The following is a 20,991-nucleotide window of genomic DNA, read 5'->3' on the forward strand; positions in this document are numbered from 1 at the left end:
GTCCATGGAGTTGCAAAGAGTCGGACACGACTTAGCCACTGAACGACGACAAAACACAGTGGAACCTTGTTGTCTATTATTCTGTATGTAACAGCAACACCTGTAATCCCAACCTCTCAATTCACCCTCCCAAACTTCCCCAGCCCGTGGTGACCAAAAGTCTGTTCTCTATGTCCATGAGTCTGTTTCTGTTTTGTAGACAGGCTCACTTGTGTTATATTTTATACTCCAAATCTGAATGATATCATACAGTATGTCTTCTTTCTTACTTCACTTAGTATGATAATCTCTAGTTTGCATCAGTGTTGCTGCAAATGGCATTATTTCATTATTTTATGGCTGGCAGTGCTCCACTGTACACAGGCACCACATCTTTAGCCATTCCTCTGCTGAGGGGCATCTAGGTTGCTTCCATGTCTTGGCTGTTGTGAATAGTGTTGCTATGAACATAGAAGTGCATGTATCTCTTTGAATTATAGTTTTATCTGGATATATCCCCACAAGTAGGATTGCTGGATCATATGCTAACTCTAATTTTAGTTTTCTAAGGAACTTACTTACTCTACTCCATAGCGTCTTTACCAACAGTCCAAGAGGGTTCCCTTTTATCCACACTCTCTGCAGCATATTTGTAATTTTCAATGATGGACGTTCTGATAGTTGTGAGATGATACCTTATTGTAGTTATGATTTGCATTTCTCTAATAATTAGCGATGCTGAACATCTTTTCATGTGCATTTGCTATCTGCATGTCTTCTTTGGAGAGATGTGTATTCAGGTCTTCTGCTCACTTTTTAACTGGTTTATTTTGTTGTTGCTGAACTGTATGAGCTGTTTGTGTATACTGGAAATTAATCCCTTATTGGTCACATTATTTGCAAATATTTTCTCCTATTCTATAGGCTGTCTTTTCACTTTGCTTATGGTTTCCTTGGCTGTGCAACAGCTTGGAAATCTGGCTAGGTCCCATTTGTTTATTTTTGTTCTTATTTCGATTGCTTGGGAGACTGACCTAAGAAGACGCTGGTATGATTTATGTCAGAGAATGTTTTGCCAATGTTTTCTTTTAGGAGTTTTTTGTTGTTATGTCTGATGTTTAAGTCCTTAACTCATTTTGAGTTTATTTTTGTGTATGGTGTGAGGTTGTGTCTAACATTATTGATTTATATGCAGCTAAACTTACTGACTGAGCACACACGTGCGTCCAACTTTCCCAGCACCGCTTGCTAAAGAGACCACCTTTTCTCCATTGTAGATCCTTGCCTATTTTGTCAAAGACTGACTGACTGTAGGTGTGTGGGCTTATTTCTGGGCTCCCTGCTCTGATTCATTGATCCACATGTCTGCTTTTGTGCCAGTACCAAGCTATTTGGATTACTGTAGCTGTGTAGTATTTGAAGTCTGGACAGGTTATGCCTCCTGCTTTCTTCTTTTTCTTCAGGATTGCTTTGGCAATTCTGGGTCTTTTATGGTTCCATATAAATTTTAGGATTATTTGTTCTAGTTCTGTGAAAAACAACCAAGGTAATTTGATAGGGACTGCATTAAATTTGTAGATTGCTTTGGGTAGTATGGTCATTTTAACAATATTAATTCTTCCAAGCCAAAAGCATGGGATACCTTTCCAAACTTTGAATCATCTTCAATTCCCCTTATTAACATTTTTATAATTCTCGGCATATGTCTTTCACCTTCTTGGTCAGGTTTAACTCTTAAGTATTTTATTTCTGAGGATGCGATATTAAAACGTGTTGTTTTTCTACATTCCTTTTCTGTTATTTCATTATTAGTGTAAAGAAATGCAACCGCTTTCCTTATATTAATCTTGTATCCTGCTACCTTGCTGAATTCATTTATCAGTTCGAGTAGTTTTTGTGTGGAGACTTGAAGGTTTTTATATGCCATATGCATATAATGACAATTTTGCCTCTTCCCTTCCAATCTGGATCCCTTTTCTTTCTTTCTCTTGTCTTACTGCTGTTAGGATTTTCAACACTATGTTGAATAGAAGAGGTCAGAGTGAGCATCCTTGTCTTGCACCAGGTTCTAGCACACAGGCTTTCAGCTTTACCACTGAGTATTATGCTGGTCGTAAATAGCTTTTATTGTGCTGAGGTATGTTCCCTCTATATCCACTATGCGAAGAATTTTTATTATGAATGGATGTTGGATTTTGTCAAATGCCTTTTCTTTGTCTACTGAGATGCTCCTGTGATTTTCGTCTTCCCTTAATGTGGTGCATCACATTGATTGATCTGCATAAAATAGTGGACCATCCCTGTAAACCTGCAGCTCGACTTTTACACTACTTATGCACAAAACATAAAACATGAGATAATATACACACTCTTCCACTATCATCATGTGGTGAATATTCTTCTGTGAAAACATGCAAAGCTGTATTATTACACTGTGTGTAACGTATTTCAGGCATCCTCACTGATGGGTATATACCCAATTGTTGCTTTTTGTTTGCTATTTCTCATCTAACCTTGGTGGGATGTAGAAAATGGTTAGTATTGGAAAAGTAAGAAAATGCAAAAAAGATGTCAAGATTTCTGAGTAAATAAATAGTTGAGGGCACACAAAAGGCACAGGACAACTTTTCCCACCCTATGACATGGGGGAAATGTGTGGAAAAGCTAAATGGAAGAGCGAAGGAAAGGAGCTCAGCCTTGGAACTGAGGTTTGAGAGGCTGGCAGGACACGCATTTCATTATATGTAAACCAGATGGTGGTCAGAAAACAGGAACAGAAATCTAAGATTATTAATTTACTGATTAAATTATTAAATCCCCCTTAAATTATCCAGCATCACTAGGCTTATTTATTTTCAAATGTCAACACTCCAAAACACGATTTAGAAAACCTCATCCATTTAGTAAAACTATATTTATTAGACTAAGTACTGTGAGGGAGAATAAGAAGGGGAACGGCAAAGAGTATTTATAGGGTTTAAGGGCCTGGGCTGGGCCACTTTAATCAAGGTCATAAAAGGTGGAGAACTACATTTGGGCTACGTTTATGACACAAGTTTTACGTTGCTGGATGCAGTGAAATGACAAGTCTCAAAGCAAGTCTTCTGAGGCAGCTTATCTTGTTAAGGAGGCTACTGGAGTTGTTTCAGTCAGGAGTTGTCAGCCATTTGTGTTTGTCCTCAGGGGTATTTAACCTGAGGGCAGAGGCATGCGTCTGTGTGTCTGTTGAGCATTAGCAACATGATATTGGTGTCAGTTTCTCACATTTTATGGGATTCAAAAGCTTTTAAAACTTATTGAGCAACATTCAGGAATCATTAAGACTTTAGATAGTCTACTATGAATTGTTACAACAGAATGCCCTGGAATAGATAAAATGTTGGCGTTAAAGTAAATATGGAAAATATCCAGAAAGAGGGTGCTAGGTTTCTGACACTATCATAAGAAACAGTTTTGGTTAGAATATCCTGTTTTAGCTCACAGTTTTCAAAGCAAATGCTTCACATAAGAAAGCGTGGAAATTGCTCTATCTTTAAAAATAAGTGAGAACTTTATAAGAATATCTTGAATTGTTTAAGTTGAATTATATCACCAAATACAGAATATCATCTTTGAATTTAAATTGGTGGGTTATTTAAAATACGAAAAAATTCAACCACCTTAAAAATACTATGCGCTTTTAGAGGTTTAATTTCTGAAGAGTTTTTAATATGTTCTTTGTGGATTTAAACTGTCCTTTTACAGAACCTCAAACGGAATACATTCTATAAACCAAGTCAAAGAATGACTCATTTTCCACAACTGAATATGTCTATAATTAAATCAAGGTTTACTTGATGCTAACAATTTATATCAGAAATGACAAGAAAATGTGAGAGATCAATTATTTTTAGCAGATTCAAAATTGAAATTACACACAAAAGATCAACTCACTTTCACAAGAAGATACACCTTTTAATCTAAATTGCTAGGGAGTTACCACATAGTATACATGATATTCACTAATTCTTATGTTCAAAATATGGTCCTGTCATTTTGTGGGGCAAAATACATCATGCTGAAACACTTACTGCACATATAAATTTTAATTTTTGGAATTTAAGAAGAATAACATATATTGATAGAAGTGTAAATTTTTAACAGGATGTATGCATAAAGTCACTTCAGTCCTGTCTGACTCTATGTGACCCTATGGACTGTAGCCAGACAGGTTCGTCTGTCTACTGGATTTTCCAAACAAGAATACTGGAGTGGGTTGCCATTTTCTTTTCCATAAAAGGAGGTAAGTAATGTATAATTATATAAATAATGTAACTATAATTCTACTAAAAAGGTAATTACAAGTAGTTATCATCAGCAATTCCATATCCTGGCCTGCATTCGGTACTGCCGGCTTTTAGAACACTGAAAGGAAAGGAGAAAACAAATGTTATACCCTCTGAAGGCAGAGTTCCAGAGAACAGCAAGGAGAGACAAGAAAGCCTTCCTCAGTGAACAATGCAAAGACACAGAGGAAAACAAAAGAATGGGAAAGACTAGAGACCTCTTCAAGAAAATTAGAGATGCCAGGGGAACGTTTCATGCAAAGATGGGCACAATAAAGGACAGAAACAGCATGAACCTAAAAGAAGCAGAAGATATTAAGAAGAGGTGGCAAGAATACACAGAAGAACTATACAAAAAAGATCTTAATGACCCAGATAACCATGAAGGTGTGACTACTCACCAATGGCCAGACACCCTGGAGTGCAAAGTCAAGTGGGCCTTAGGAAGCCTCATTATGAACAAAACTACTGGAGGTGATGGAATTCCAGCGGAGCTATTTCGACTCCTAAAATATGACACTGTTAAAGTGTTGCACTCAACATGCCTGCAAATTTGGAAGACGCAGCAGTGGCCACAGGACTGAAAAAGGTCAGTTTTCATCCCAATCCCCAAGAAAGGCAATGCCAAAGAATGCTCAAACTACCATACAATTGCACTCTTCTCACATGCTTCAAAGTGATTCTCAATACTCTCCAAGCTAGGCTTCAATAGTACATGAACCATGAACTTCCAGATGTTGAAGCTGGATTTAGGAAAGGCAGAGGAACCAGAGATTAAACCACCAACATAAGTTGGATAACAGAAAAAGGAAGAGAGTTCCAGAAAAACATCTACTTCTGCTTCCTTGATGACTATACCAAAGCCTTTGACTGTGTGAGTCACAACAAACTGTGGAAAATTCTTAAAGAGACAGGAATACCACAGCACCTTATCTGCCTCCTGAGACACCATATGCAGGTCAAGAAGCAAGGGTTAGAATGAGACATGGAACAACAGACTGCTTTCAAACTGGGAAAGGAGTACATCAAGGCTGTATATTGTCACCCTGCTTATTTAACTTATATACAGAGTACAGTATGCAAAATGCCAGGCTGGACGAAGCACAAGCTAGAAACAAGACTGCTGGGAGAAATATCAATAACCTCAGATATGCAGATGACACCATCCTTATGGCAGAAAGCAAAAAGGAACTAAAGAGCCTCTTGATGAAAGTGAAAGAGGAGAGTGAGAAAGATGGCTTAAAACTCAACATTCAGAAAACTAACATCATGGCATCCAGTCCCATCACTTCATGGCAAACAGATGGGAAAACAATAGAAACAGTGACAGACTTTATTTTCTTGGGTTCCAAAATCACTGCAGCCATGAAATTAAAAGATGCTTGCTCCTTGGAAGAAAAGCTGGCACAAACCTAGACAGCATATTAAAAAGCAGAGACATTACTTCACCAACAAAAGTCCATCTAGTCAAAGCTGTGGTTTTTCCAGTGGTCATGTATGGATGTGAGAGCTGGACGATAAAGAAGTGTGAGTGCCGAAGAATTGATGCTTTTGAACTGTGGTGTTGGAGAAGACTCTTGACAGTCCCTTGGACTGCAAGGAGATCAAACTAGTTAATTCTAAAGGAAATCAACTCTGAATATTCACTGGAAGGACTGACGCTGAAGCTGACGCTCCATTACTCTGGTCACCTGAGGGGCCATGAGAAAAGACCCTGATGCTGGGAAAGATTGAAGGCAGGAGGAGAAGGGGACAACAGAGGATGAGGCGGTTGGATGGCATCACCGACTCAATGGACATGAGTTTGAACAAGCTCCCAGAGATGATGAAGGACAGGGAAGCCTGGCATGATGCAGTCCTTGGGATTGCAAAGTGTAAGACACGACGTAGCGACTGAACAATAACAATAGCCATCTGGTGGTGTATAGAGGGCCTCATGTGGTTTTTTTCCCTCCTTTTATCTTTTTCTCAACATGAATATTTACTTCTGTTTTCTGCATCACACATTATATTTAGCCACTTAACACAGCATTTTTTATCAGATGGACCTTCTCTCCCATAACCAGAGAAGAGCTATTAAATTTAGGACTCTTAATACTGATATTATATTTTAATTAATTTTACTTTAGAATATTGTATTAGTATGTATTATAATGTATGTATTGCACAATATACAATATTGTATAATACTGTAATGTATGTATTGCCATACATTGACATGAATCCGCCATGGGTGTACATGTGTTCCCCATCCTGAACCCCGCTCCCACCTCCCTCCCCATCCTGTCCCTCTGGGTCATCCCAGTGTATCAGCCTCGAGCACCTTGTCTCATGCACCCAACCTGGACTGGCAATTCATTTCACATACGATAATATACATGTTTCGATGCCATTCTCCCATATCATCCCGACCTCGCCCTCTCCCACAGAGTCCAAAAGACTGTTCAATACATCTGTGTCTCTTTTGCTGTCTTGCATATACAGTTATCGTTACCATCTTTCTAAATTCCATATATATGCGTTAGGATACTGAATTGGTGTTTTTCTTTCTGGCTTACTTCACTCTGTATAATAGGCTCCAGTTTCATCCACCTCATTAGAACTGATTGAAATGCATTCTTTTTAATGACTGAGTAATATTCCATGGTGTATATGTACCACAGGTTTCTTATCCATTCATCTGCTGATGGATATCTAGGTTGTTTCCATTTCCTGTGCTATCATAGACAGTGCTGTGATGAACATTGGGGTGCACGTGTCTCTTTCAATTCTGGTTTCCTCGGTGTGCATGCTCAGCAGTGGGATTGCTGGGTCATATGGCAGCTCTATTTCCAGTTTTTTAAGGAATCTCCACACTGTTCTCCATAGCGGCTGTACTAGTTTGCATTCCCCCAACAGTGTAAGAGGGTTCCCTTTTCTCCACACCCTCTCCAGCATTTATTGCTTGTAGACTTTTGGATAGCAGCCATTCTGACCGGCATGAGATAGTACCCCATTGTGGTTTTGATTTGCATTTCTCTGATAATGAGTGATGTTGAGCATCTTTTCATGTGTTTGTTAGCCATCTGAATGTCTTCTTTGGAGAAATGTCTGTTTAGCTCTTTGGCCCACTTTTTGACTGGGTCTTTTATTTTTCTGGAGTATTTTTAAAAATTGGCCCTGTGGTCCATACTGCAACATGTCCTTTATCTGCGTGTACTCTCCCTAGTCCAGTCACCCCTTAAGGGCAGGACCCAATCCAGGGCAGCGTATCACATTCGGCTGTCTCCTCACTTCCCTGAACCTGAGCCCCTCAGCCTCTGGGCTCTGAGGACACTGACGGGTCTAAAGCTCCGCTTTTCCAGCACGGCTGTCAGCCGTCAGCCTGGGTCTGTGTCCTGTCCCCTCAGATCTGAGCCCCGTCCTCTCACTGTGCCAGGTGGTCACGCCCAGAGGCCCAGGCCGTGCTGCCCCTGGATGGTGGTCACCTTGTTTACCTGGCGGGGCCTGTGCCCATTTTCCTCTGAGATGAGCTAACTCAGTTACCCTTCTTCCTCCCACAGTCAATGAACGGTAAGTGGAGATGCCTTGCTGTGGTTTTACTCTGTAGGTCTCTACACCGAGTTTAATTTCAGTTACTGTATGTTCATTTTCAAACACTGCATTTGGTCCATTGATAAATTTGCTAGGGTTCCACTCATTCTGCCTTCTTCCTTTAATACTCTGTTGTCCTCTGCGGTATGCTGATCTGGTCTTACTTCTTTCATCACAGTTACTGCTCCACAATCTGTGTTGATAACTCCAGTATCAGAGCCTGGCAGGTCTTTCCTGCTACTTCTGTTAGCTCTCTCACGTGTGGGGCTTTGCTTCCTTGTGTGCGTGAATATCTGACTCTGACATGGTCACTTGTGCTCCTTTGTGGGAACTCTGTGAAGCCAAGAACTAAGGCACGTTCCTCTAGTGAGGATTATACTTACTTGCACCACTTACTGCAGTGCCAGTCTGAAACTTCAGTGAGACAAACCCACTCTGCTGACGTGCGTGTGGCTTGCACACCTGCAAAGTGCTAGTCTGCAGCTACAGTTTCTTAGGGCTCTGGTTCTTTCTCCTTCTTCTTGACACTAAGGTCAACTTTGCTTCCCGTTTTTTACAAGTAATACATTTAACCTTGCTTGTGGCTCACCCTCAAGTGATGGTACCGTCTTCAGGAGAGGGAGGGGCTCCGCTTGGTAAGAGGCTGTTTCCTGTGAGATGCCAGCCACTCACGCAGGCTCCAGACTGTGCTGTCCAACGCAACTCCCACTGGAGACGTGTGACTTTTCAGCACCTGACATGACTACTGAGCCGAGGGAACTAAATTTCTATTATTATGTACTTTTAATTACTTTAAACTAAAAACTGAAGGAGTACTTTAGTAGAACTGTATTTCACCTTTAACTTACTTAAATGGTCACATTAACTTACTTAATGAAGATTTAGTGTTTGAATTAAAATGTTCCTTAAGTATAAAATACACACTAGGTATAGTAGGCTTAATATGAAGAAGGATACAACGTATGATGTAGAGAAGGCTCTAGGACACCCCTTGTTTACCTGCAAAAAAGCCAGACATAAGCCCCCAACATTCTCAGCCTTTGCGTCATGAAAGATTAGCTGAGCTATTTGTCCATACTGATCAATCAGAACAAGCCACTTGCAGATCTGACTTAAGTAACCCTTAGCTAGATTTCCCTCTTTCGCCAGGCCCCGGAAGTCTGCCCTCTTCTCAGTCGGCCAGCAGACAGCCCTTCCTGATTGAGTCCTCCTGGCTGACCTCAGGAAAAACATGCCATGATCATCCCACTCTCACAGCTGGTTCTTTCCAGCCGCGAACTGACATAGTATCTCAGATGACGTAGTATCTTAGAGAAAAGTCTGCAGAAGGATAGGTACTTGAAGTTCTGAGAAAACAGGTCCACTTGCTTTTATTAATGATAAAAGCAAAACAGCATGGTAAATACATTTTATTTATACAGAATGTATTTTGAGGCCCTCCCTGATAATGGGCTTGTTTACTCAAGAACTTAGTATTCAACTACTCTCTAAAGTAAGTATTAAAAGTATGCATATTTTACTTTATTAATTTTCCTCTAACATTATCTTTATTCAGTATCAGTCTTACTTTTCCCTTTGTAGTTAGTATATGTAATTATAACTCTGCTTTAGCGCTTTAATTTTAAATCTGTTCAGCTTTTTGTAATTCATGTAGTTTAGCTTAACACATCATTTTTTTATTTTAGCATTGTCAGTTAAATTAAGTTATCTTAACCATTTGTCCTAGTGAAATTATATCCTAATGCTAAAATCTAAAGCCATAGATTGATGATTTTTAAGGCTGGCTATATACATTAACAAATATACTTACCCAGAATATCCCACAAAAATCAAGCTTGATTTATACAGATCATCACATTTCTAGGTGCTTTACTGTCCAAATAAGACAAGTTCACATCAAGGAAAGGTAAAATAATTAAATAGGACGGCAGAAATTAAACTTGCGGTTCACAGATTTTTTAAAATGTTCATTTGGAAAGATATAGTCTTGCTTCATCCCGTTCTATACTTCCCAAACATTCAATGCTCCTGCTGCGACACACTTTTTCCATAACATGCCAAATAAATTTGTCTTTATGCCTTATTAACACAGGTTCCTTCTCTGTTTGGTACAGCCTCCAATGTTTTGTTTGGTCATTTAGATTCACTTGCGCTTTGGGGCCCAGTTAAAATGTTACACTGTAGGGAAAACCATTACCTCCTTTGCCTTCCCACAGCATTCTGTCTGTAATTTCATTACAGCATGCCATTTACTTTCCTCTTACTATTATTTATTTTCATATCCAAATCCGTTAGTCTGTTTGCTTTCCAAAGGCAGGGACTGTGTGTATGTCTCTGATGCTGTCTCTCTTTCTGAGAACCTACACAGTGCTCTATTCTGCCAGACGACAAAGGGACACTGATCATTCATCCTCCTTCCAGACTCAAATATTTCTGTATGTTTATATTACTTTTCATAATTCTGTTTGTTTTAACTATTTTTCTCACACTAGCATATAAATTGTGCATGTATTAATGTCTATTAGATTAAATAGCAATTATTGAACATAAAACTAAGAATGTAAAAATCCTTTTGTCATAATTGCATACAAAATCTAAAAATGGATTTCTAATTTGCTCAGGTGGCTCACTTAGAACTGATAAACACTGCATTATGTGAAAGGATAAATTTAAAAAATTGTTGCTTTAAGAGAACTTTGTAAACATGGTATGATAGGCATTGTTTATAACTGCTAAATTATTCTTTAAGAGATCATTTTAAACACAAAAAACCTTAACTGTTTTTAGAGGACTCTTTTAATTCGCAAACATTGTAACATTTAAAAAATGCCAGACTACCTCATATATGAATGCAATATTACTTAAGAAAAAAAGTCTAAAATGTACTCAGTATTGGTTAGAGATCAATATATGTGTGTTTTAGAAAAATCACTGCTTTAACATCTTTCTAGGAAGATTATCTTTACTTAGAAATAATGTTAAGTATAACACAATAAATTATAACTTTTTTGTTTCTAAATTGAAAAACTGTTCTCCAAAACTACTACTTGCAACAGGTGCACAAAGGTAACATCAAGTGCCTTGTCGGGTATTTCTGTTACAGTATCATCTGTCTTAGTCAAAGTGCCCACCAAAACTTCACAAGTAACAAACAGCGTTGATTTTCTTCTTGCAAGCTGAGGTTTCCTAGTCCACAGTAAACGGACACTGCGCAATCAGTCTTTCACCACACATTCTACAACCAGCCCCACCCCACGTGTCAAATCTCATGTGAACTGCTCATTCATCTTTCTCCACTATTAAAGTTTTTAACATATAAAACAATGATTTTCATTTATTTATATATGAATTAGTAGGATTAACATCTCCTTTATGAGTGGCAGTACCCAGAGCATGCTTAATTGTGAATCTGGCAGGAGCCCATCATTGTTTTTATTTCCTTTCTTAAGAAACCTACCCTGACATCCCAAAGTTAATGATCCTATCTCTACACATCCTCTTCCAAGCATGCACAGGCAATCTGACATTTAGAGATTCGGTAGAGAACAAAGACAAAATATTGGGAGAGATAAATCCATAAATCTAAAGGGTATGTTTTGTACTGCAAAGTAACATTTCAAAGCATAAATCAACTAAAATGTTTTAGAAAAATATTTAACAATTCAAAGGAGGTCACTTAAACCACTATAAATTTGACTGAAAAAGAAAAATATCAAATGGGATTCATATAAAAGTTATGGCCAAGTGTATCATTTAACTAAAGCTTACTGATCACACAAATTCATTCAGTTCAGCAATACAGGGTCATTTTAAAGCCCCTTTTACCAGTGCAACTTGATTTTGAAATTTGACCTGTTTTTCTGCTAAGGTTTCAATAATGTAAGAATCTAAGAAACAGAACTTATATTAGAGCTTCAAGATCAGAGCCCTCTCAAAAAATTACAAATCAACCCAACAGTAATTTTTCATTCTATTCTCACTTAGCAAAAAATGACAACGCATTTCATGTATCAACCCTATTTGTGAAGTGTGTGTGAGGTGGGGGTGGGCCTGTGTACATTTCAAAGTTAAAAATCTGAACTAAAGTGTCTTTGTTGCTACCAAAGCAGACCTGGAAAATTAAGTCACATTTACTTATAACAGAAACATTTTACTATGACTTCTTCACGTTTGCTTTCCCTCGATTCTGATTTTGGCTCGTCTCTTGATCTTGTCCTTTCCTCCCAGCTTTGGTCTCGGCCCAGCTTTCCCCTGCACTCTGGACTCTGCGCTTGGTCTCCTCCTTCTCTGACTCTCAGCCTGTCCTGTCTCTAACTCTCATCCTCCACCAGTCCTTCAAATCATCTTCCCAAACAGCCCAGGCTCTGAGGAAGAGCACCAGCTGTGCAGACACGCCCAAGAAAAATACAGAGGGATAATTTCATCTCTGCCCCTTGGCATATATTCATTTATCACCAACCTATCTCCAGTCAGATCCTTCTCTGTTCACCTAGCAAAACTTTTCCCACTTTCTTTAGTTTTGTGCCCAGTGTGGCCCACATGATTCTCAGCAAACGACTGAAATTACACCTCAAAGCAAGATGAGACAATCACAGAGAACTTCCTGCTCACCCTCACTAAGAAATTACTATCTGAGTTCATATTGTTGCCTCCTTCCTTGCAATCTAGAGAAAGAAGGATCCTTCCTTCTACCTAAAGCATTCTCTGATGTTCTAACTACTATCTCCTCCAGAACAGGATGACATTGGCTCATCATTCATCCTTTCTCATATTTTTCTTCAACTTTTCCTGCTCCATGAATTCAACCCATCATCCCTAAAGTCTCTCCTCATTAAAAAAAAAAAAAAAAGATTCTCTCCTGACGCTGCACGCCTTCTCCAGTTTCCATCCAATCCCTCTCAAGCTCTATGAAGAATCTCTGGGGAAACTGTAAACTCAGTCACCGCTTTACACTCCCTTTTATTCACCGCACGTAGTTTTCGCCTCCAGCTGCCACATCGCTCCTTCCTCTTTCCGCTCCCTCCCCATAGTTCTGTCACCTGCTTCCTCACACTCTGCCCTCTGAGTTCATCCTGTAAACATCCAACTGCCCGTGAAATCTCCATCTCAAGTCAGCTAAGCAGTATCTATACTTTTTTCTTTAATCTTAGTATCTATTTTTACCTCAGCTTGGTGATACCAAAATTTACCATATTACTCAGAAACTGGAGGCCATTCCGGAATATTCCACCTCCCCCACCACTCTTCAGACCCGAGCAAGGAGAACTTCTCTCAACTCTGTGTTCTTTTCACTCTTAGGACCGCCCTTTGCTCCAGGCTTTCGCCATCTCTCCTGGATTACTGTCAACTGCTCCTCCTGGCACCCTCTCCCAACTGGTTTCTATGCTCTGGTCTCAGTTTCTCAAATCCATTCTCTCTCTTCTGTAATTCAAGTTACTGAAAACAAGCCAGACCACAGTTTCCACTTTCTTGTGTAAAACCATCCACTGGTTCTTTCCCAGACCTTTCTGATTTGAGTTCTAACTCGGCAACCCCATCTCCTCTTTCCTCCAACCCCCTACATCTCCACAATTAAAAACTAAATAATAATTGTTTTAAACTGTCTGAACACAAAACAGTACGGTCTAAGGTAACTTTGTGCACGCTGTGTTCCTCCACCTGGAGCAGCCGTCCCTGGACTCTCCTCTAACCTCGAGAGGCGGCCCTGCCATCCCCGTCTGAAGCCTTTCTTTCCGACCAGCCCACAGCGACCTCCAGGCAGAGTTCATCCCTTCCTCACTGGACCATCCCGTGTTCTGTTCCTATTCCTGTTACACCACAACATTCTAGAGCTGACTCTGCTAAAACACTCCAAATTTATCTTTTTCATAATGGTAGCCCTGAATGACTTATCAAGAAATATATCTGACATACTACTTTACTCTGGAATAAAAGCATTTTGAAGGCAAAAGTAGAAAAAAGTTTTTGCATATCTTGAAAGAATAAATCTGGAATCCTTAATCAGGAAAGAATGCTATAATAGTAAAAGGAAAAAAAAAATCATCTTAGCAAACAGAAGACAGAAAAAAATGACCCTCTCAAAATTCACAGAGATGAAGACCACAGGATCTCAGAGCTTTTGTCAGAATACACAGGAGACACTTACAAAGCTTGGCTCACAACTACACATTCTTAAACGTCAGCTGCTGTCGTCACTAACTTTATTATTATTTTATTAACTAAAGTGACCAGAGTTGGATGGGTGAAAAGCTGTTCTAGGTCATAGGCACTGTTGTTCTCAGTCCTAAAAATTACAGATTCTACCAAAAGTCTCTTGAATTTTTTAAAACAACAACAAAAAAGGCATTTAAGAATGATTTCTTATTATACCAGTAAGTATGGGGTAAATAATAACCACCTTTTGTTCTTCAAGGGTAACTAATTTATAATGATCCTCTCCCTAATGAAAATCATTATATCACCAAGAAGTTCTATTGAAGAGACCAATTTCTTCTTATTAACAAAGTTCCTTTGTCACCACATATGAAAACAAATGCACCAAATGCTTAAGACACCAAAATTCAAAACAAATCTTTTCTTACAGTTATAAATTCTAAGACAGGTGACACAAGCTGCTTTACCTTCAGGGGCATCTGCATCACATCTCTTCGGCGCAGAAAGGGTTGAATTGCCTCTATGGTCACTGAAAGTCATATTGCTCTAAAAAATGAAGATGTAGTTAAAATGTAAATACTTATATATTAACATATATATTTTGATTAAAAAGTGATCACATTATGAACTTTATACTGTTTTCTATTAAACCACATCTCACTAATATTCTAAAATGTAAATTTTATGTAAAATTGCAATTAGAATAAAAAGATTCATGGTAAATTTGACATTAAGGCTTTCCTGCAACAATGTTTAGGCCCTGTGTTAATCAATGGAGCTTCTGCCCAGAGAAAACAGCCCTTGGTTTTCCACTGTGGAACGAGAAGAGAATAGCGTTTATCCATGCAAAAGTGTGATCTCATTTCATCAATTCATAGAAGACTGTTTCATAACATGAACTAGAGAACTAGGTGCAAGGGCTAAGACAAGAAGATAATAAAAGGTATAAGAAATGAGAAGAATGACTGAGGTGATCTTTTAGCAATTTATTTCCCAAACTTGGGTCATCTGTATCCTGATACTGTGATGTGTGTCCTATCTCTGATCCACTTACACTATTGATATTTCTGAATGAACTAACTACTAATTACATGTTAAAGAAAGAATGAAGGATAAAAAAGGAATGATCTGGGCAGAATGCATTAATAATGAAAGACTCCATTAAAGTAAGGCTTGAACTGGGCCCTAAAACACAGATTTGATTTGAACGATTAGAAAGCAGAGCAAGAGATATTTTAGGAAAAGGAAACTAAATAAAGGCCAAATTAGATATCATCAAAATATTTTAAACTGTCAAAATATTCAAACTAGCTCTCCGGTTACAACTAGGAATCACAGGTGGCTTTTGAAAGATAAGACCAAGGAATCAGTGTATCAGGTAAGAGGATCCCCATCAGGATAAGAGAAAGCAAATCACCCACAAATAAAACATTTATAAAGTCTCTCCTATGGGATTCATGGTACCAACGAGCAGACATGTTTTGCTCTTTGCTCACCAAAATGTTTTGGGGAGCCATATTAATAAACTTACTTAAAATATCATTCCAAAGTAAATATTATGAGTTCTAGTAAAGTGCTGAGATAAAGCTCAGCAGTTTGGCAGCATGGGATCCATTTAAGGAACAACTATTATGAAATTCAGTGTTGTTTTTAAAAAGAATTTGTATGAAACAAATGTAAATATGCCCAACAATGGAATGTAAAACTATTTTTAGCAGTATTAAATTTAATTTGATGAGCTAATATTTTATGCTAGCTTTCACAAATTAGAATTTGGTTTTAGAGATTACTATGTTTAAAATGTCAAAATAATGACTTTTTTTTAAAGTTTGTACTTACCTCTATTAAGTAGTTTTGGCTTCCATACATAACATACTGGGGAGCAAGACTATAAATCATGTAGCTAGTGTGAAGGACAATAAGCAGAAGTATCATGCAGAGAAACAAGAGCGCCTGGGGCCTGGTTCTACCTCTTCTGATTTTATACAACTGGAAGGAAAAACACAGTGACAATATTTCAGCAATACGTTTTATGTGAAGGCACTGAATCTTGCTCATTTGTTAGGGGGTAATGAATGCAGTTCAATCCACCAATTCTTTTTTCCAAAATAAATACTAAGATTTCTTAATCTTTCCAGATAACTATAAGAATAACAAAGACAATCCTTTCCCTGTAAAGCTTTTAGATTCAGATTCATGTTTATTTTAAAAACTCAAGACCTAGAGAAATATATTAGTATTTTCATGGTTTGTTTCAAAGAATCTTCTAAACTTATTATGTAACAGCATCTGTTAGAAATTCAAAGAGCTAAGAACAGTGAACTATGTCTAATTCTATCTACAGGTTAAAAGAGTGAGTTTAAACTGTAAGTGTTAGTAATATATTTATAGTTTTCTATATATTATTGCACAAGGACAGACATGTCATGTTTTAATCACTCATTTCTATGAAATACTCATGATATCCTCATATTGTGTGTGTGTATATGTGTGTGTGCATGCATGCGCGCACATGCACCCACACGCATGCTTAGTTGTGTCTGCCAGGCTCCTCAGTCCATGGGATTTCCCAGGCAAGAATACTGCAGTGGACTGCCATTTCCTCCTCCAGGGTATCTTCTTGACCCAGGGATCAAACCTGTGTCTCTTGTGTCTCCTGCATTGGTAGGCAGATTCTTTTATCAACTGCGCCATCTGGGAAACCCATCCTCATGTTATACTCAACTATAAAACTAGTTTATCATCTAGTTTATGGTAATTTATGATCATCTGACTATAGCTGTTTTCATGTGCATCCCGTATGGATGGATGGAAATTGAAATATGTGGGAGCAGATACAAGAAGCCTGGTGACAGGCCTCTCATTTCAAAGGCAGAGCACACTTTAGTGACTGAGACAGCACCTCCCTGTTTTATTACTCGATTGAATATAATAGTACAATATAGAACAACAGGACTCTAATTCTGGATGGGATATGATCACCTAAAAATGCACATTTCCTGGCTTCCCTATGCCCAGTAGCGGCTGGCAGTGATGAAACATTACACATCAGAAAGAAAGCAGTCTGTGGGAGATTTCTGGGAAAGTCACGCCTTCTGTCAGCCCTTCTCCTAGCTGCCGCTTCCTCACAGAACACAGGATAAATAGAGCTGAAGGAGCCATATCTCAACCATGAGGGAGAAGTCAAGAGGAATAAATACAGAGATATTAGACTTGATGTTTTTGAGTTACTGAAGCAATGCTAGATTTAAAAAATTTTCCACAGCAGGAAGTCTTTCATTAGTTCAAGCCACTAATTAATTGCATTTTACACACAGCTGGAAGTATGAAGTGATAGATCTCATTTTAATACCAAAATAAGAAGAAAATAACCCTCTCTCCAATGGCACAGGAATCTTTCACTCCCAGTGGCAGGGCCATCAGGAACTATAGTGTATCCAGTTGTGCTGCAATGCAGTTGCGCTACAGCCAAACACTAAGGAGAATAACAGAACTTCTAAACCATGGCTTCTCAGCCTCAGCACCACCGACATTTGGGCTGGATAAGTCAGTCTTTGTTGCGAGGCTGCCTGTGCAATACAGGACGCTGACCCGATTCCCTGGTCTCCACCCAGCAGTGGACGCCAGCAGTGCTTCCTAGTTGTGACAACTGGAAACATCTGCAGACCTTGCCAAATACACCAGGAGGGCAAAACTGCCCCATTTAAGAACTGCCGCTTGAGACAAAGGGGCTTCCCAGGTGACTCAGCAGTAAAGAATCCACCTGCCAGTGCAGGAGTTGCAGGTTTGATCCTTGGGTCAGGAAGATCCCCTGAAAGAGGATTGGCAACCCACTCCAGTACTCATGCTGGGATAATCCCACGGAAGGAGGAGACTTGCGGGCTACAGTACCTGAAGTTACAAAGAGCTGAACACAACTGAGCATGCACACTCTGGACAAAGAGCACTTTTATGTTAACATGAAGTGAAAAGGCTATGACTTCCACCATTTTGGTATCAAGATATTTATAACTTCTGTATTATAAACCTAAGATAATTTGCAATAATGGAGGTTATATACAAAATGATAGAAAAAATTGAAAAATATTATAACATATACTCACTCTAATCCAAAAGAACCATATGCCAATATTTCGAATCCCCGCCATTGAAGTAAAAATAAAGTACATCATAATAATTGTTATAAGAATATAATCAAGAGGGAACACCTGAAAAAAATAAAAGTATACTTAATACACAAACAATAAGGGCTCCAGGAGTCATGCATTGAATACAATTGAGTGAAACTTCATTATTCATATTTGGCATTGTTTAAAATATCAACTCTGATCAGGCTACTATGATAATACAAATAAATAAATAACCTCTAAGAAGCAAACTACCAAACTACTACCAAATTGTTCAATATTATTATCCTAACAAAAACCCTATAATAAACTAAAAACTACATTTATATATGGAATAAAAGACTTTATTAAAAGGCAAAATCAGAAAATGCTTGAAAAAGTTCACCTTAAGTTTAAATGTATCCCCAATTCAAATAACATATAACTTAAAGATTCAGTAATACACCAATACAATAATTTTTAGAACAACATATCAAAGTAGAAGTTATATGTAAATAAAAAGCCAAATCAACAGAGAGCCCAAGCATATATTGCCAATCATATATTGTCAACATAATAATTTGACAGTGTGTTTGCTAAAGTATAAAATGATTTTTTTTTTTTTTTTACTTACAGTTTGTAGTAAAGGCAAAAGCATATTCAGTGGGTTACTCAGGTTAGCTCCAAAAATTATGAAACCAGAATCTATTCCAGCTGAATGAAGAGCTTTATCCAAGCTATAACAAAGTATATAGTGAATTTACATATTATACCATCACATTTTCAGTTAATTCAGAAAGAATAACATCACAACTTAAGCATGTACATTCAACTGAGTCCAAGAAAACCATGAATAACAAATCAAACATCACTTAAATATCTTACAGATATTGTTCAATTGATATAAACCAAAGAATACTGTCTATTATTGGGCCTTTTTAGTCATTCTTTGAGTTAATGCTGTAGAACAGTTCAAGTAAAATAGTTACTTAAGATGAATAGGCTACATTAATGGAATTTGGCATGGGAAATGTATAGTATCACAGGAAATGTGTAAGTGCTTTAGAAAATGTGTCTACTGTACTTACTTTGACAGGAAGAGAGAAATTACAAACAGCAATGCAACAAAGATGAAAAATATTCCCCAAATGATCTAAAAGCAAAAAAAAAAAAATCATTAAAATATACTTCTAAAAGTTGATATTAAAAGTACAAAAACCATTATGCTCCATGAGAGTCGGTACCATGTAAAAATGATCTGAAAAATGACCTAAAAATACATTTTAGTCTACAATCCTAGGCATATGTCACTAAATTTTCATTATGAGAGTATCTGAGAACAAATACACAGAAGAGAAAAAGCATTTAAAGTCTTCATTGGTAAGTAAACAAATGACTCTTTGCTAGGTCAAATAAAAGTTCATATTGACTTATATTCAAATACAAGAAGTTAACTGAAAACTATATTAAGACTAGTACACATAGACAGAAAACCAAAACCAAGAAATTCATCAGGTTATATTAACCTGCTGTTAAAATAGAGAACTTGTAACATTTTCTCACAGAAGTAATGAGATATACAGTTGACTCTTGGACAACCCTCTACATAGTCAAAAACCTGTGTAGAGCTCATTGTCAGCCCTCTGCACACACAGTTCCTCCATATCCACACAGTCCCCCAACTGTGGATGACAGAGTGCCGTATCACGGGCTACAGACAAGTATCCCTGTGTAAGTGGACCTGAGCAATTCAAACCACGTTGTTCATGGGTTAAGAGCTTATATCTTATAAATAAATTATACTACAGCTTTAGAAAAGTCTATATTGCTGGTAATATTTTTGAAATAGAGTATAACAGCACTGAGGAAAATGTCACTAACTCTTTGGAAAAATGTGCTAAGTACTGTAATCGATGGAATATACTTCCTCATACTCTAAGTATGAACTTGACAGTGTGAATGGATATGTATGAGACATGAAGAATATGTATGAGCTGTATACAAGGAAAACAATGATTGGAACTGTGTCCCTAAGGAATAAAATCACAGAATAAAAATGATGAAATCTATGTTTGGGACTCTCAAGATTCCCTTGGACTGCAAGGAGATCCAACCAGTCCATCTTAAAGGAAATCAGTCCGGAATATTCACTGGAAGGACTGATGTTGAAGCTGAAACTCCAATACTTTGGCCACGTGATAGGAAGAACCGACTTATTGGAAAAGACCCTGATGCTGGGAAAGATTGAAGGCAGGAGGAAAAGGGGACAACAGAGGATGAGATGGTTGGATGGCATCACTGACTCAATGGACATGAGTTTGAGTAAGCTCCAGGAGTTGGTGATAGACAGGGAGGCCTGGCGTGCTGCAGTCCATGGGGTCACAAAGAGTTGGACACGACTGAGAGACTGAACTGAACTGAACTGTTTTGGTTTTTCCTTTGCCTGGAATTGACAGAAATAGATGGAAAACATTATGAATGTTAGGGAGGTTTTTCATCTTATTTCACATGATCATTGAAGAATATTTTAGAATTCTGATATGATAAAAGAAAAGTAGAATAACAACACATTATCCTACCCAGCATAGAAAGATAAATCTGGAAATAAATCTTAGGGTTGTGTTCTAGGGAATTCTTTGGTTCTAAAAGAGTACCTTTAGAGCTTACTGGAAGCAGCTTGGCAAGAGGACCAAAAAGGCTATAGCCATCACTCAAAATATGCTGCATATATCCATTTTACATACTGGGATTTCACATGAGCATTCATTCTAAAATGTTTCATTGTAAGTTTGAAGCGACTCCTTTATAGTAACAGAAGATTACTAGTAGCAGAAATAAAGGGGCATACACAATCT

The 20,991-nt window shown here is 38.0% G+C and overlaps 1 protein-coding gene across 1 annotated transcript in view; it reads right to left on the reverse strand.

Annotated features, from left to right (window-relative positions):
• LMBRD1 (LMBR1 domain containing 1) overlaps positions 1-20,991 on the reverse strand; it is a 134,430-nt gene that overhangs the window by 12,065 nt on the left and 101,374 nt on the right. Inside the window, exons 10-14 of the mRNA XM_061131879.1 lie at positions 19,225-19,289; positions 18,771-18,873; positions 18,134-18,238; positions 15,870-16,019; positions 14,498-14,576 (exon numbers count right to left, since the gene is read on the reverse strand). Of these exons, the coding sequence (XP_060987862.1) occupies positions 14,498-14,576; positions 15,870-16,019; positions 18,134-18,238; positions 18,771-18,873; positions 19,225-19,289 (502 nt within the window). The remainder of the gene's footprint in view (positions 1-14,497; positions 14,577-15,869; positions 16,020-18,133; positions 18,239-18,770; positions 18,874-19,224; positions 19,290-20,991) is intronic.

Source organism: Dama dama, chromosome 28 (genome assembly GCF_033118175.1).
Source record: "Dama dama isolate Ldn47 chromosome 28, ASM3311817v1, whole genome shotgun sequence".
Lineage (NCBI taxonomy): Eukaryota > Metazoa > Chordata > Mammalia > Artiodactyla > Cervidae > Dama > Dama dama.